This window comes from Gnatocerus cornutus, chromosome 2 (assembly GCF_029298725.1).
Source record: "Gnatocerus cornutus isolate USDA-ARS CGAHR chromosome 2, icGnaCorn1.1, whole genome shotgun sequence".
Taxonomy (NCBI): Eukaryota; Metazoa; Arthropoda; class Insecta; order Coleoptera; family Tenebrionidae; genus Gnatocerus; species Gnatocerus cornutus.
Genome location: NC_142234.1, coordinates 8,885,131 through 8,899,289, shown reverse-complemented (window position 1 = coordinate 8,899,289; position 14,159 = coordinate 8,885,131). Strand labels below are relative to the sequence as shown.

General features: G+C 33.9%; 1 protein-coding gene across 4 annotated transcripts in view; it reads right to left on the bottom strand.

Annotated features, from left to right (window-relative positions):
* The window catches only part of LOC148178698 (uncharacterized), a 44,039-nt gene extending 32,938 nt beyond the window's left edge, over positions 1-11,101 (bottom strand). For all 4 annotated transcript variants that reach the window (XM_088031447.1, XM_088031448.1, XM_088031449.1 and 1 more), the window contains exon 1: positions 10,697-11,101. In XM_088031447.1, the coding sequence (XP_087887573.1) occupies positions 10,697-10,955 (259 nt within the window). In that variant the 5' untranslated portion in view covers positions 10,956-11,101. The remainder of the gene's footprint in view (positions 1-10,696) is intronic.
* Between the last annotated feature and the right edge of the window lie 3,058 nt (positions 11,102-14,159).

Genomic DNA, 14,159 nt, shown 5'->3' with positions numbered 1-14,159 from the left:
CTAACTTTCTAAGTCACAAAGAAAACTTTCACCTTAGCTTCATTTATCTTTACAAACCTTTTTCTCGTTCCACTCTTTCACTCTTCCACTCTTTCACAGTAGCCCCCACTTATTATTTATCGCATCGTTTCTCGAACTTTTATTGGCATAAAACTTTATCCGTTAGCAAAAAGTATCCAATCGAAATGTCGTTGTCTTTCATGCGTTAAACAGCCTTCACTTCCTCTCAAAATAATTTAAACAAAGTTGTTATTTGAATTTCTGTCATATCTACGCCGACGAACGTAAAATTCCACTTAGTTTCTTTTCTCGAATGTTTTTATATTAGTTTAAATGTCGCCAGTTCATCCTTCACACTCCGAAACGAAATTTATGACGTTTTTATGTAAAGCTAATGTTATTGTAGATATATTTTTGTGCGCGCTTCGGAAAATTTGCATCGATATCGTTGAAAAATTAATGTCTGCTTCTTGTGATGTAAAGCTCTGGTATCAAATGAAAGATAACTCGAGTCTACGTCTGATGCAACATTCATGAGCTAATATACAAGAGATATATTGGAGCTACCTGCGCTGTCAAAATTAAAAAAACAGCGACTTATGGAGATTGTAATATTGATGGTGGCGCTGGGAAAATTGCAAAATTAGTTTAGCAATTTATTTAATAACCTACATTTGCTGGACTAATTTGTATAAATTCGTAATTGCCTTGCAAATAATTTCCTCAACTTAAATTAGTCCGCACCGGCTTTTTAATTAATGAGCGATTTTCAACACAGGTCTTCAGAGAATAATGTTTAATTAAAATGATGGGATGTGTATTCCCAATGTTTATCGTTAAGAACAATGTTTAATGATATCCGTTTGAAGACTAATTTCATAATGAAATAATTACGTGTGGCCTTGGGCGAAATCTGTAGAAATACATTTTAAACGATCTCTAACAAAGAAAAGATAATGTCGTTAGCAATTTTCTTGGAGCTTTCCACAAACGGTTATGAAAACAGAAAAGAGAAATTCCGTTATTGTTGTCATAAAGCTTTATATCCACGATCAATCGAATTAGGAAATTTCAAATGCAAATATCCATGAGAGTAGTTCAATGCGGCGAAAAATTTTAATTAAAAAACGCAATTACCCTTTTTCTGTGATTTTAACCAAACCAGTTTGTTATTCTCCGGCTTGCAGGTGTTTTAACACGAAACTAAAGGTGGATGTAGATTATCTAAACCGCTTTTTCCCGTGTTTACATTGAATTAGAGTATTTATCTCTAAACATTTTCAAGATCGAGGTTGATTAGCCTCTGAACCCTTTCCTTTTGTTTAAAAGCTTAGTTTAAACCGAGGCAGACCATAAACAAATTTTATGAATGTCTGCCCAATCTAATTTATACTAGGCTCAGCTTTTCAATAGGTCGTACGATTGTAGAGCATGCAAAGACTTTATTTATTATTTAGCCGAAACGTAGCTTTGACGTCACGAATGTTGTACTTTTCATTGAGGTTGTTCATTGATCGGAATTACGAATTCAGGTATGTGGGGTAAAATAGCTCTGCTAAGATAAATTGGTATGGTTTTATAGGGTCGTAAAGTAGCATATTAAAAGTTTATTATGGGAAAAATATTCAGCCAAAGTTCGTAAAACGAAAATAGCAGCTCATCCATGCAGCTCTACAGCGCTAACAAGATTAGTGGATGATTAGTGGATGGTATTTTAAATAACCACAACAATACATTCGTTAGTCGTTCATCAAATTTCACCGACATTACTCGGCTTATTTTTCCTTCCAACGAAACGGCGACCCTTTTTAAACTTCCCCGACTTTGCCTTCAGAATACGTAATGTTTCAATTATAAAAACAACACGTGCATCTCCTTCGATTGGCTTAAAAATGGAGGAAGGCTCGGGATGATCTTCCCCACCTACACATCTTAAGCAGCGTTTCTACTAATCCAATTACATCAGGTGAGCCAATGACGTCAAAACTATTGACCACGTAGGGTAGCTGCAGGTTATTTGTGGTGCTCATGCGTGACGTAATTGTTAAATACCGCGTCACGACATAAGATTAGATTTACTTGGAAAACAATGGTCAATCCTAAGGCGATAAATGATAAAAAGGGTCACGAATCGGACCTTTATAGTGCGAAAAAATTTGATAAAGAAAGTCGTCGGTAAAGTTGTTATGTAAGATTATTGATCCGTTGTGGAAGTCGCTTAACTTTGGCTCAACTCATCAATTTAGGGGCTGGTTATGTATTATGGGAGCACGATTTCTGGGCTTTTTGTGAGGGACTAAATTAGAATCGGATTTTGAATGGAAAAGCTTTCAACTTTGTGGAAAGGTTGGGAAGTAACGCGGTTTTGACTGAAATAGTTTATGTTTTATTTTTGAAGCTGATTGGAAGCCTATTTCTTGTGCTTTGTTATTGCAGCAGATTTTTTATAAACCGCAAAAACTGTTTACAATCTCTCGAAAACTTGCATTTTCAGCCACATTGGCGAATTCCTTTGAGAGCATTAAAATCTGAGCGAAACAACGGGAATATTGTAGGTTCAGTTGACCACTGAAATACGGATTTGCTTGTCAAGTTTTCGGTTAATTATCCTGCAAAGTTTGATATCTAAACAATTTTTACAAAAAACGAATAACAAATTAGAAGAAATTAACGATTTATTTGCTTTTTTTTTGTTCGGCTCAATTTAAAAACCATCTGTGTTTTGTTCACCCAACCCTCTCTTTAAACACCGTCCTTTTTAGCTATTTACATTTTATGTTTTATTTTAAATAATCCTTTAATCAATACTTAAATAAAAAACCCAATTAGATCCGGCTGCCGCTAATAAAGCCTGTTTTAATCCAGCTCATAAAATTCGTCGTTAGGCTTTATGGTGAAATTAATTTTGTTGGAATTGAACTATTCCACACAATACGTGTAATAAGCACTCATAAAAATAACAGGAATAGTGTTGTGAAAATACCACAGTGCAAATTACCATTGTCACTGTCCAAATTAGAAAATAAATTAATTTCAAGTTTTTATTGAAATCCGAAGCGTGAATTATTGCTCCCAAAGCTCCTCTTTTTGTGCAGGCTAAAATGAATTTAAAACATGCCCAGACAGCCTACATGGATTTGATTTAAAATTTTCAGATATCTAATTGTCTCTCTGAGGTATATTTTTGAATTAGAGTCCCATCGAAAGGTGTGAAATCTTTTTAATTAAATTTTTTATTTCGGCTTTGTTTTTTGCAAAGAAGTTCTTGAAAAGTCCTTTACATTGAGGACTTAATATGCCTATAATTTATACGCGAAGCTTTTTTCTTGCACCTGATTTATAACCTGGCCTAGACATTATACGATTGCGTTGCCACAGACAATGTTATAGAATAGTCTCCATGAGGGTGGTTGTTTACAAAGCGCTATAAACCAGTGATGCGTATCAAAATAGAAAGTCAATAATTCAAATTAACATACGTCTGAGTTTTTGCAAAGAAACGGGTTTCCTGTTTAATTAAGTCGATAATAAAGCAACAAATTAAATATTGGACGTAAAGGTAAACACAGGATTTAGACATATTTTCGTTAAATCAACGCCTGTGTGCGGAGGATTAGAAGGATTTATGGACTGCTCCCAGATTTATAGGGGCTGAAAATGCACAAAGCCCACTGTTCCTGCGTTTCCGATAAATTACAGATAACACAGAAACATATCTCCATTTTTAGACGTTTTATTGCAGTATTCAGTGACGTCTCTTGATTCAATTTTCTACTTGAATTACGCGTCTCTTTTTGAATTTCCTTAACGCACTTTCAAAGATCTATGTTAAGAAATTTGTTCCCTTATCCGTTCTTAATACTATGCTGATTAAATTGGAAACTTTCGTGATCGCATTAAATGAAACTTTAAATATTTATGAAACCATGCCTTTCAATCAACGAAAAAACTTTTTAAATGTCAAACTTGTTTACGCGTTTGTTACAAATTGATATTGCAGAGTTTAGAGCTAACAAACATATTGATTGTGATAACAACTTGGTGGAAGGCACGCGGAGATATTATTTCAAACAAACCATTAACTGAATACTCGGTCCTTTCACAATGTAAAAAGCGAACAAAAGTGCTTTATTGAGTAATTTTTCGGCAATTTTTGACAGTGGATATGTTTGAGTCTACTCATAAAAGTGTAATGTAAAATTGATTAAAATGGTGGATGCGCCGGGTCAACCCGGTTTTTGATATCAGATAAAATTGCATTTGGCATCCGTAATAAACAGGTCAAAACTGACCAGTTTTTACGAGAGCTAATAATCACGACGTGTCCAGTGTTTGGATAATGAAAGTTTTTACATATAAAACACGATAAAATTACGAAAATGACCTCCAGTGTGAGGCTTATTAATTCAAGTCGGAATATAATCAATGAATTAACTAGAAAAAAGTAACAACATTCTGATAATTATGCACTTTACAAAATAAAAAATACACACAGAGATTGTATCAAGTATTGATTCCATTTGGATTTTGTCTATTCCGCAGTTCTTTGCCCAGATTCTCTATTATTTTCCAAGTTTCTAAAGACTGACCTTAATTCTAGACTTTAAAATCTAAAGCAATGCAAATGAATTTTTTATTCCATCTTTTTACTCTTACTGCTGCGCTTACAATAAGTGTTCATTCGGAACATTTTGCATTATTTAGAGCACTTTATAGTGACGTGCTTATTCAAGTTAAACTTTTAACCTTAATCTGGCAACAGTGAACTTTAACCTTTTAAAAGTACATGGCCGAAAATTGTCACAAATTAAAACTGGCGAGTAGCACACAGAATCAATAAATTAATTACCGTCATGAATAACTTAAAATAATTGTTTCTAAACGAGAAAATACCGTTAGTTGAGAAATACAATTAAGAAGAAGACCACAAGAACGTGCACTTAAGCTACATTTCCTCAAATTCGACGTTAAAAGCATGGAAACATGTTTTCTTAACGAACTGTTTTCAAGTAATGTAAACAGAAGGTATTAAAATGCTCCGTCAACTTTAGCTCGACACAAATCCGTTTGATTTTTTAAATCCGAATTTGCATCGCCAAAGCTTCGCAGAAATAAGAGATAACGATGACATGTTTTTCTTTCAGTTATCGGTACTTGTCTTGACAAAGAAAGCAAAAACCCTCATTTCTATCTTGAACGGATTCGCTCCGAGAAACGGTCGAATTTTTGCTGCCACTAGGAATCTGGTACGTCATTGTTGGCGTGCTTGTGGAAATCAATGAAGGCGCCTATTATTGGTCATTTCACATGACTTTAAATAAAATCCTGTAATTGGGTTAATAGCATCATCGCGTCCTAGTTTCGAAGGAAATTTGGTTCGTTTCGGCGGGAGTATCTAGATTAAGAGGAGTATTGGGAAAACTTCGAATTAGTTTTCCATGCAGGAGATGTCCCATAATTCATCGTCTCCACGACTGATTAATTTACACCACGGCTGAAGTCCTAATTGAATGTGCATTTGCTAAATTGAATACGATACCAGGAGACCGTTGAGAAGGAAGTTGGACCAGTGCCTTGGAAATTTTATAATGATGTTTACAGTAACGTTTTGTTTAGAGAAGATATGGCATAGTGATCTCGGTGGAATACTTTAGAAAAACATTGTAATTTTTTAATGGTAAGTCGGATTGGAGGGATTATGAGCTTTGGGCGATGAAAGAGTAAATAAACTACAAGTGGAATTATGCCCACTCTCTCAACTCCTTGTTATTATTGTAAGACAGTCCTTTATTCTACAAGTGGTATCAAAAAACAAACTCTTTTTATGGCAAATCACTGGACCTAACCATTTAACGATATGTTTTTTGCGCAGCGAAATACTATAAAATCTTTCTCCTGTTTCCACTTTCATAAATTCACTTCACTCTCATGAATTTGATAATTTAACATTTATGGCTTTCAGGATTGCAGAATCGACCGGTCATAAAATAACATTGTTCCACTGTAAAGAAAAACAGGAAATATGCAATCTGTGTTGAACATGCATATTTCATTGGACACCCTATTCAGATTTGTACAAAACTTTCATATAGAAGTTACGAGAGGATTTGACTAGTGCATTATTTACGAGGTAAAATTACCGGATGCTTTATGATCACGTTGAAAATCCAAGGTAAAATTGAAATAAATTAATAAAAATGACGGCGGTTAAGCTGACAGGTGCTTGAATCAGGACTGAGTTATGAAATTAAAACCGCGTGCAGGCTAATAAAGGTATTAATTGATTTTAATTTTGGAATGAATTAAAGGGCTTTTACTGCAGCATTGGTGCTTCCGTACTAAAATAATCCATCAAAATGACGAAATTTGTAATTAAAACTTGTGGTTTCATTTAATTTTTGTCATAATACGTACGTGATTACTTTATAAATTATACAAAATCCTGATTAAAATAGGGCGGTCTATCCCTCATTAATTCCAGGGAAATCCTCAGATTGTCCTATTCGCCAAATTAGAACGTTGGTTGTGCCCACTTCTTGTCTTATCTTAATACACAGAAAAAAAAGATTTATGTGAGTCTTTCGTCGAATTCGTAAAAAATTCAGTGCGTATTTCACCCTAGTAACTATTCACGCGCTAAATGTTTCCATAAACAATTCATCTTGAGAGGTCGTATAAAAAGAAAGTGAAAATCAATTTTTCGTGTATCATTAATTCATTATAAACAGTAACTCGCTCGAGCATTTTGCGTTCTTGATATATAAATTATTTTAATTAAAAGTGAGGCATTGTGGTTCAGACGCTGAGAAACAAGAAGTGGAGTGAGCAAGTAAAAGGTGTGGTGAATGTGTTTCAGGCTGTGATCTCGCTTGAAATGATGTTAATTTGAATAATGTTTTACATTATGCCATGCACTAAGTTTTAATGTCGTAAAGCTTTCGGTAATGTAAAGGAACCAAGAAGGCGGTTTTTAGTACTTATTTTGATTCCTCAGTGCTAATTAGGTAAATCAGCTTATTACTGATTCTTGCCACCACTAAGACGTTGAGACAAGAAAAGCATATTTGTCACAGATATAATCCGCTATTTAGAAAATTAGTCGCATTTAACACAGAAACCATTACGCTAAGTGTATTTCAAATAAAATTAAATTCTAACTATTTTACAGTATACAGGGTGTCCCAGAACTCGCGCCCCAGAGAAAAAGGGCTTATGGAGGCAATAATTCTGAACCAAAATTTGGAAACCATATTTTTTTAGCTCAAAATATAACCGAGATAAGACAAAAAAACTGTAGCCAATCCTGAAGCTGAACAGAATTTGAAAATTGGTAACTATGGACACATACTATCATTCATTGGTCAGATGAAAATTAGACTCTCGTTGCCTAGGAAATTGAGATGGCCATTTACTCCATTTCTCGAATAAGCTTTCGGGATTGGTTGTTAACTTTTTATCAGTTCTTGAATACTATTAAACTTAGTCAATTTTTGTTTTGAAATTTACCATCTGTATTGCTGTCGGCACCCTCCCTTGCTCTCTGGGGCGCGAGTTCTGGGACACCCTGTATAGCATTTAATAGAAATTAGAATAATATGTAAATGACAGATAATATGTTGTCTTAAAGTCCTTGATCCTTCGTCCTCTTCTGGAAACCACCTATACTAAGCTAACACTATCACTCAAAATTTCCTTCAAGTTTCCCGTAATTAATCTTTGCATTACAACCAAGTTAACGTAAGCAAGAATTGTTCAGATCTCGCGAGAATTTAATTAATCACGCTTTATTAATTACATGTTGCAAGAAGCGGAAGTGGTCAATTAGCTGATTGATGACAAATCCCAAGTCTGACAGCGCTGTCTCAACGAAAATTACTTGAAAAACTTCAGTTTTCATGTTAGCAACTCGATTTTGTCAGTAACTTAGTTGCGCCATCATCGCAAGTTTAATTATCCAGGAGAATTGCAACAATGTTTATCTTATTAACAGAATTAGTTCGTGGTTTTGATCATTGCAAGAGGACAAAATGAAAATTGTACAAAAGCGTTTTTGTACTAATGGAGCAAGCAATTTCTTGAAAGCGTGTACTGAGTAATGCATGTTAATTAGAGCACGCTCCAGTTGAAAATTTCAATTTCATCGAGACACGACATCAATAATAATGACCAAGTGTATAATTTTCCGACTTTTGTCCGGTCATAAATTAATTTAATTTGTAAAACATAACGCGGTGTCTCCTTTATAAATAGGCTCTATATCCGAACGAAAACAAAATCATAAATATAAAAAGAAAGCTTGAAACTTGACCCATTTATTGTGTGCGCTCTTGGTCTTAATAAAGAAACTTTATTCATTGGTTCTCGTTCGTCATAGATGACAGTGAACCCTCCTTTTTATGGTGCCTTCTTACAAGAAAAAGCAGATTGTGCAGGGAAGAATAGTGAGATTTTTAGAGATACTTGCATTTATTATTGGTCTCTTAAATTAGTTGTAAACTTTTCTCGCATTGTACGAAAAACATGTTTATGTTGCGTGAAAAAGGATTTATAGCTGGTCGTTTATCTCATCAGGAAGCCAGGTTATGCGACCACAGAATGTTAAAATGACAACTTTAGTCTCAGCGTGTAAAGAATTAATTTAAATGCCGAGCTTTGGCGTTACAAACTGAGTAGTCTTAGCGACATATCTGTGACACACTTACTTATTTCATTTCCAACTTGCTGACTCGTAATTACCATATCTGAAGTTTATACCCATTTAAAGCCACGCAACGACTTTTTTCGCAAAATCATGCCTAAACTTTAGTAATTTTAAACAAAACGTATACATAATGTTGTAATGAATCATTGACTTTAATCATAAACTTTTAATATCTTCATAAATGACGCAAAAGCTCGTTTCATTTCATAGCTTATGTGGGCAATACTTGTACAACAAAAAAGTAATTAACATCTAAAAGGTCAGTTTATTATGTTTAAAGTGACTTCTCGAATACATGTTTAATATGACATTACCTTCATAAAACGTTTGTTTATTTCGACACTTTGGTTCAGTCAATGGAAAATTCAACTGCACAAGCATTATCTCTTGGAAAATATGTTTAAAGATAATAAAAACACAAGCACAACTAAAACAAAAACTCGCAAAAAAGTTTTTTGATATGAACAGTAAGTGTTTCTAAAAAACGCTAACTGCATAATTGCAATAATTGTATATTGTATGATACCCAACAAATTAATTGAATAATTCACTTTTTTTTTAGAATTATTTTTGAATTTATTTACACAAATTTGCAAGGCCTATAAAAATTTAAATATGCCTTTGAATCCTAATGAATTTTAATGTACCTTAACATTTAAGTTAACAATGCTTCCAGAATATTTTTTTAGACTAAAAATGGTGGAGGCGCCGGGAGAAACCAAATGCAAAGGTCTGAACGAAAATATTTTGTCCGTACAGTAGAGTGTGTAACCAAAGCAACAAAAGTAGTGCTGTTAGTTTGAAGTATTTTGTGCTGTTTTGTTTTTTGTAATATAATTTATCGAAAATACAGGCTGTCCCAGAACTCATGGCCCAGAGAAAAAAGACTTATGAAAGCAACAATTCTGAACACAAAATTTAAAACAAAACTTTTTTGCTCAAAAAATAATTGAGTTAAGACGAAAAATCGGTAGCCAATCTCGAAGCAGAGCCGTATTTGAAAATCGGTAACTATGGACACATAATATCATTCATTGAACAGATAAACATTACACTTTCGTTGTTTAGGATATTTTACTCCATCTCTAGAATAGGCTTCCGGGATTGGTTGTTAATTTTATATCCTTTCTCGAATACTATTAAACTATTAATTTTTGTTTTAAAATTTACTATCTGTATTGCTGTCGACACCCTCCTTTGCTCTATGGGTCATGAGTTCTGGGACACTCTGTATATGCAAATGTATAGTAAATTTTATTATAAGAAAATCTTAAAAATGCAATGCAATGTGATGTAATGTAATGTAAGTTGTTTTATTACTCAATGAAAAAAAAAATTAAACTTCGTTTCTTTATAATACAAAGTACATAATTATTATAAATTTTGGTTTCTCTCTACATATGAAGAAGCAGTCAATCAATTGAAATTAAATTCCTGAAAATTTATATACTAGGTATTTACTTTGAAGTTTCATTAACATTCAAAGCCAAAATGTGTCAGCAAAGAACAAAAAAAACGAAATAAAAAATTGGAAAACATTTTGACTTTAATGTGAAGTTTTCACATAAAAACTTACGCCGCAATATACATATTTAGTTTTTGTGAATATATTTGTGTTTAAAGCACAGCTATTGAAATAATTATTCTTTCTATTTTTTTCTTACTTGTTTAATTAACTTTATATCGAGTTGTACATATTTGATTGTTCCCGCGTTAAATTCCACTTGTTTTATTCCAACAAAAACAAACGAGTAAATAAATAAACATTTTTAATTTACCTATATAAATTATTAAATATCAAAAATTATAATGATTTAATAAATATGTAATAATATTATGCGCATATTCCAATAACTCCAAATTTGAGTTGGACACTGAATTGTTTTGTTCTACCAACAATGCAACTTTTGTCATCTTAATGTATATCCTCAATTCCACTGTTATCCAAAACTGGTGAAATATGTGTATTGTCTATTCCCCAAACTTGTTACGTACCCTGATATTCGATTCCTGGCACCACCACCTCCGTCTTGAAAAGTTTATGAGTCACAGCGATCTCCACCACCTCGTCACCGTCATCCATCTCCTTAACATTTCCTTCCACTTCGCATTCATTTCCTAGCATCATCGCCGTAGTTTTCGGTGGTCCTGGCGATCTTCCCGGTGCCGGATCTCCCGGACTTGACGGATTGACCAATAGTCCTGTACAACACAACAACCGCTCTAAGAACAACAGTGCTATAAACAACAACATGATTTGATCCGAAAATGAAAGCCGATCACACCAAAACTTGAAAAAAATATTAGATTAGATTAAGAAGCGACGACGCATCGTAGTTTTAAGTAGAACAATGTGTACACAGAGGGTGCAAAGCGAGTTTCTGGGAAGCCGAACGCACACAAACTGAGCCAACCGGTCGCGTTGAGGAAGGCGAGCTGCGCTTTGAACGATCGATTCCATACTCAGACGGAAAATTGCTGAAACACCTGAACCGTACACGGTGTACATACCTGGAGGATTATTACGAGGACTAGATGTGCTTGCTGTTATGGCGGGAAAGTTTACGATGAGGGACCCTACCAATGTCTTTGGTGACATAAGTTGTCGAGCGGCGATCTTCTATTTGCAAGCTTTGCTCCTCAAGGTGATATAAACTAATAAAATGTCTTTTGAGTTTATTGTGCTTGTGTTGTTTTTGTACAAGAATATGAGGACTTGAATATATTTTTTTTCTCGCTGTACTTATGTTTAAAACCAGTTTAAAAAATGTGAACTAAAAACTCAGATTTTTATATAAATTGTGTAATTACGATTCAGACAAATGCAGGCTTTGGTCGATTTCTACAGGAATATTTATGGCTTTTGTAATATTTAACGTTGAGTTCTGACAAATACTACCAGTTCACAACCGTCTTGTGCTAAGAAAATTGATTTTTTTTGTACAAATAGATGGTGATTACTTTCAACAAAGCACTTTATCTCAGCGTTTAAATTCTTTTATCTTTGCTCAAATGATTAATTCGGATTCTTCAAGAAAACTGATCACTTTGTGACTTTTAAGTAATTTTTTTCTTTGTCTCAACTGTCATCGATCTGCTGGATATGCAATTTTTTCGCCCTTCATGGTTTTTCTTTCAGTGTCATTTATAGCGGTCGCTTGTTATTATAACGATGTAATAAAGAGAAATGTCTGGAAATATGAAAAATGACTGCTTATCGGCTATTTTAAAGACATTAGTGAGTGCGGACGTGTATTATAGAAGCTAAAATGAAAAGAGTGTTCTTAAATAAAATAAAAATTGTTATGGCCTTCAACACCATTTTACATTGAATGTACATTAAATTAATTTGTTATTGGAGAAAAGTGGAAAAATTCGCCCGGCGCATCCACCATTTTTAATTATATCGATTTGGTTTTTCGCCACTAATTAATATTAAGCGAAATAGCTCATCAGTAAATTTATCAGAATGAAGATAATTTGGCTCATTTATTGTCTTGGCAGCATAAAGACGCTGAAGGTTTCAAACAAATATTTCACGAATTAATTAAGAAAGATTTCTGAAACAGAACTCTTTTTGAATTCTACCACAGTTTTATTAAATTAGTCGAAAAACAATCGCAGACAGTTCAGTATCCACCCTCTGTCACCCTCTGAAAGTGAAATAATGATCCAATTGATTGATGATCAAACTACATATCACCACCTCGTCCTCAATCCTGCAAACAAGAACCTGTCACATTAAATCAAACTGAAAAACTTCTCCAATTCCGACTGAAAGCACCCATTAACAAAGCAACACATTCCAAAGTAATGAAATGTAAACTTTGCGTTCCCCTAAGATTGTTATCATAAATAAGTGCAACTTAAAAACTCGATCCAAATCATTTCTTTAACCATGACCTAAAATTGTTTGCATGGCATTTTAATATCAAGCGGGTTACTTTAGTTTTTTAATACTTCGTCGTGCTGTTTTGTATTTTAATTCCGCTTGTCAGAAACAGATCACTGTATTATTTCATCAACTTTGCGATTTGTGTTTCGGACGAATTATTGTTCATCCGGAATAGCAATACGCGCCGTCTAGACTGCCAAGTTTTTTATTTCATTTGCGTAGAAATAACACGCAGCATGAGATCAGTGGTAGTGTGAGGAACCTGAAGGAAAAAGAGGTACAAATGTGCTAATGGTGGTAATTACTACAATGTCAGATTAGTTCTACAGTAAAAATGAGTCGTTACGGATGCCATGCTAAAAACTACTCTGTCAGTGTTTTTGAAGAAACGACTGCGTGCCAAACTCAGTCCTTATAATACAAATATGAGTAACAGTTTTTGGGAAGTTGTTTGCACGGCGTGCGGCGCCGGCGTCTCTACCATTTTATAATCTCATGCTTTTGTAGTTGATCCGATTAATTCAACTTTGAAACAATAAAAAAAGTGGTCAAGGCGTAAAGTACTCAAAAAGAAATACACCATTTACTATTATTTTTTTAGTTTTCGGTTTTTATATTTAGCTCACAAACTAAAGATTAATTTAGATCCATTTACTCTATCTTGTTGAAAGAGTTCTGCTTTTTTTCCCTCACATAATTTTCCCAAATGTGAATTAACGTAAGTCGCGTCAGAATCGGCTTTGTGGCTACTTTCCAAACGCGATTTCGGCCAAAAATTGCACGACATGGATTAATGGCACGACTATCGGTGAAGATTTATGGTTTTGTTAAAATTCCATAACAGGTAATTTTCTGATAAGTGGGTCTAGTTTGATCCCGTGAAAGTTTCCTGTTGTCAACGTTTGAAAATAAATTATGTTTACTTGGTATTATTACTAAACTACAACTGCTACCAACCAACTTGGTGAATAAAACACTTCCTAGTTGATTGTGACGTTAATGAATCCTTTGCGTAACCTGAACTAGCAAACAGAATCACAATTTAACTATAGAGATCCAACTAAATGGGATTTATGCATTAAGCCGTGAAGAGATATCCTTTAATGATGGAAACATGTGAGCACCTAGTCTCAAAATGCTCCGAAAATATATTTTATAATCGAGTTCAAATGAACTGAATAACTTGGGTTAAAATGTAAATTAGGCACGAAAGGTTTAGGAGATTTATTCCATATTTTACGTTATAAATTAACATTGATAAGACACGTTTTGACCCCAGGGAAAATTTCGAGTTATTCTCTAAAATGAATCAAATTGGTTTTCTGGAATTTGCATGGAGTTGACTTTTTCAACTAATAGAACTTAAATTGAGCTTTTTCAAGTTCACGCTGATTTATTGCCAACTTCTGAAGCGAAACGCAGAGGTGACACGACAAGAAGTGGAGCGTGTTCAAGATGAAATTAGCAAATCGAGAGTTTTTAAATGTCAATAAAACAAAGTTCTGTCGACATAAAATTTAAAAATTAAAAAAATGTTTCGTGATTCAATAGCAGCACAAATTC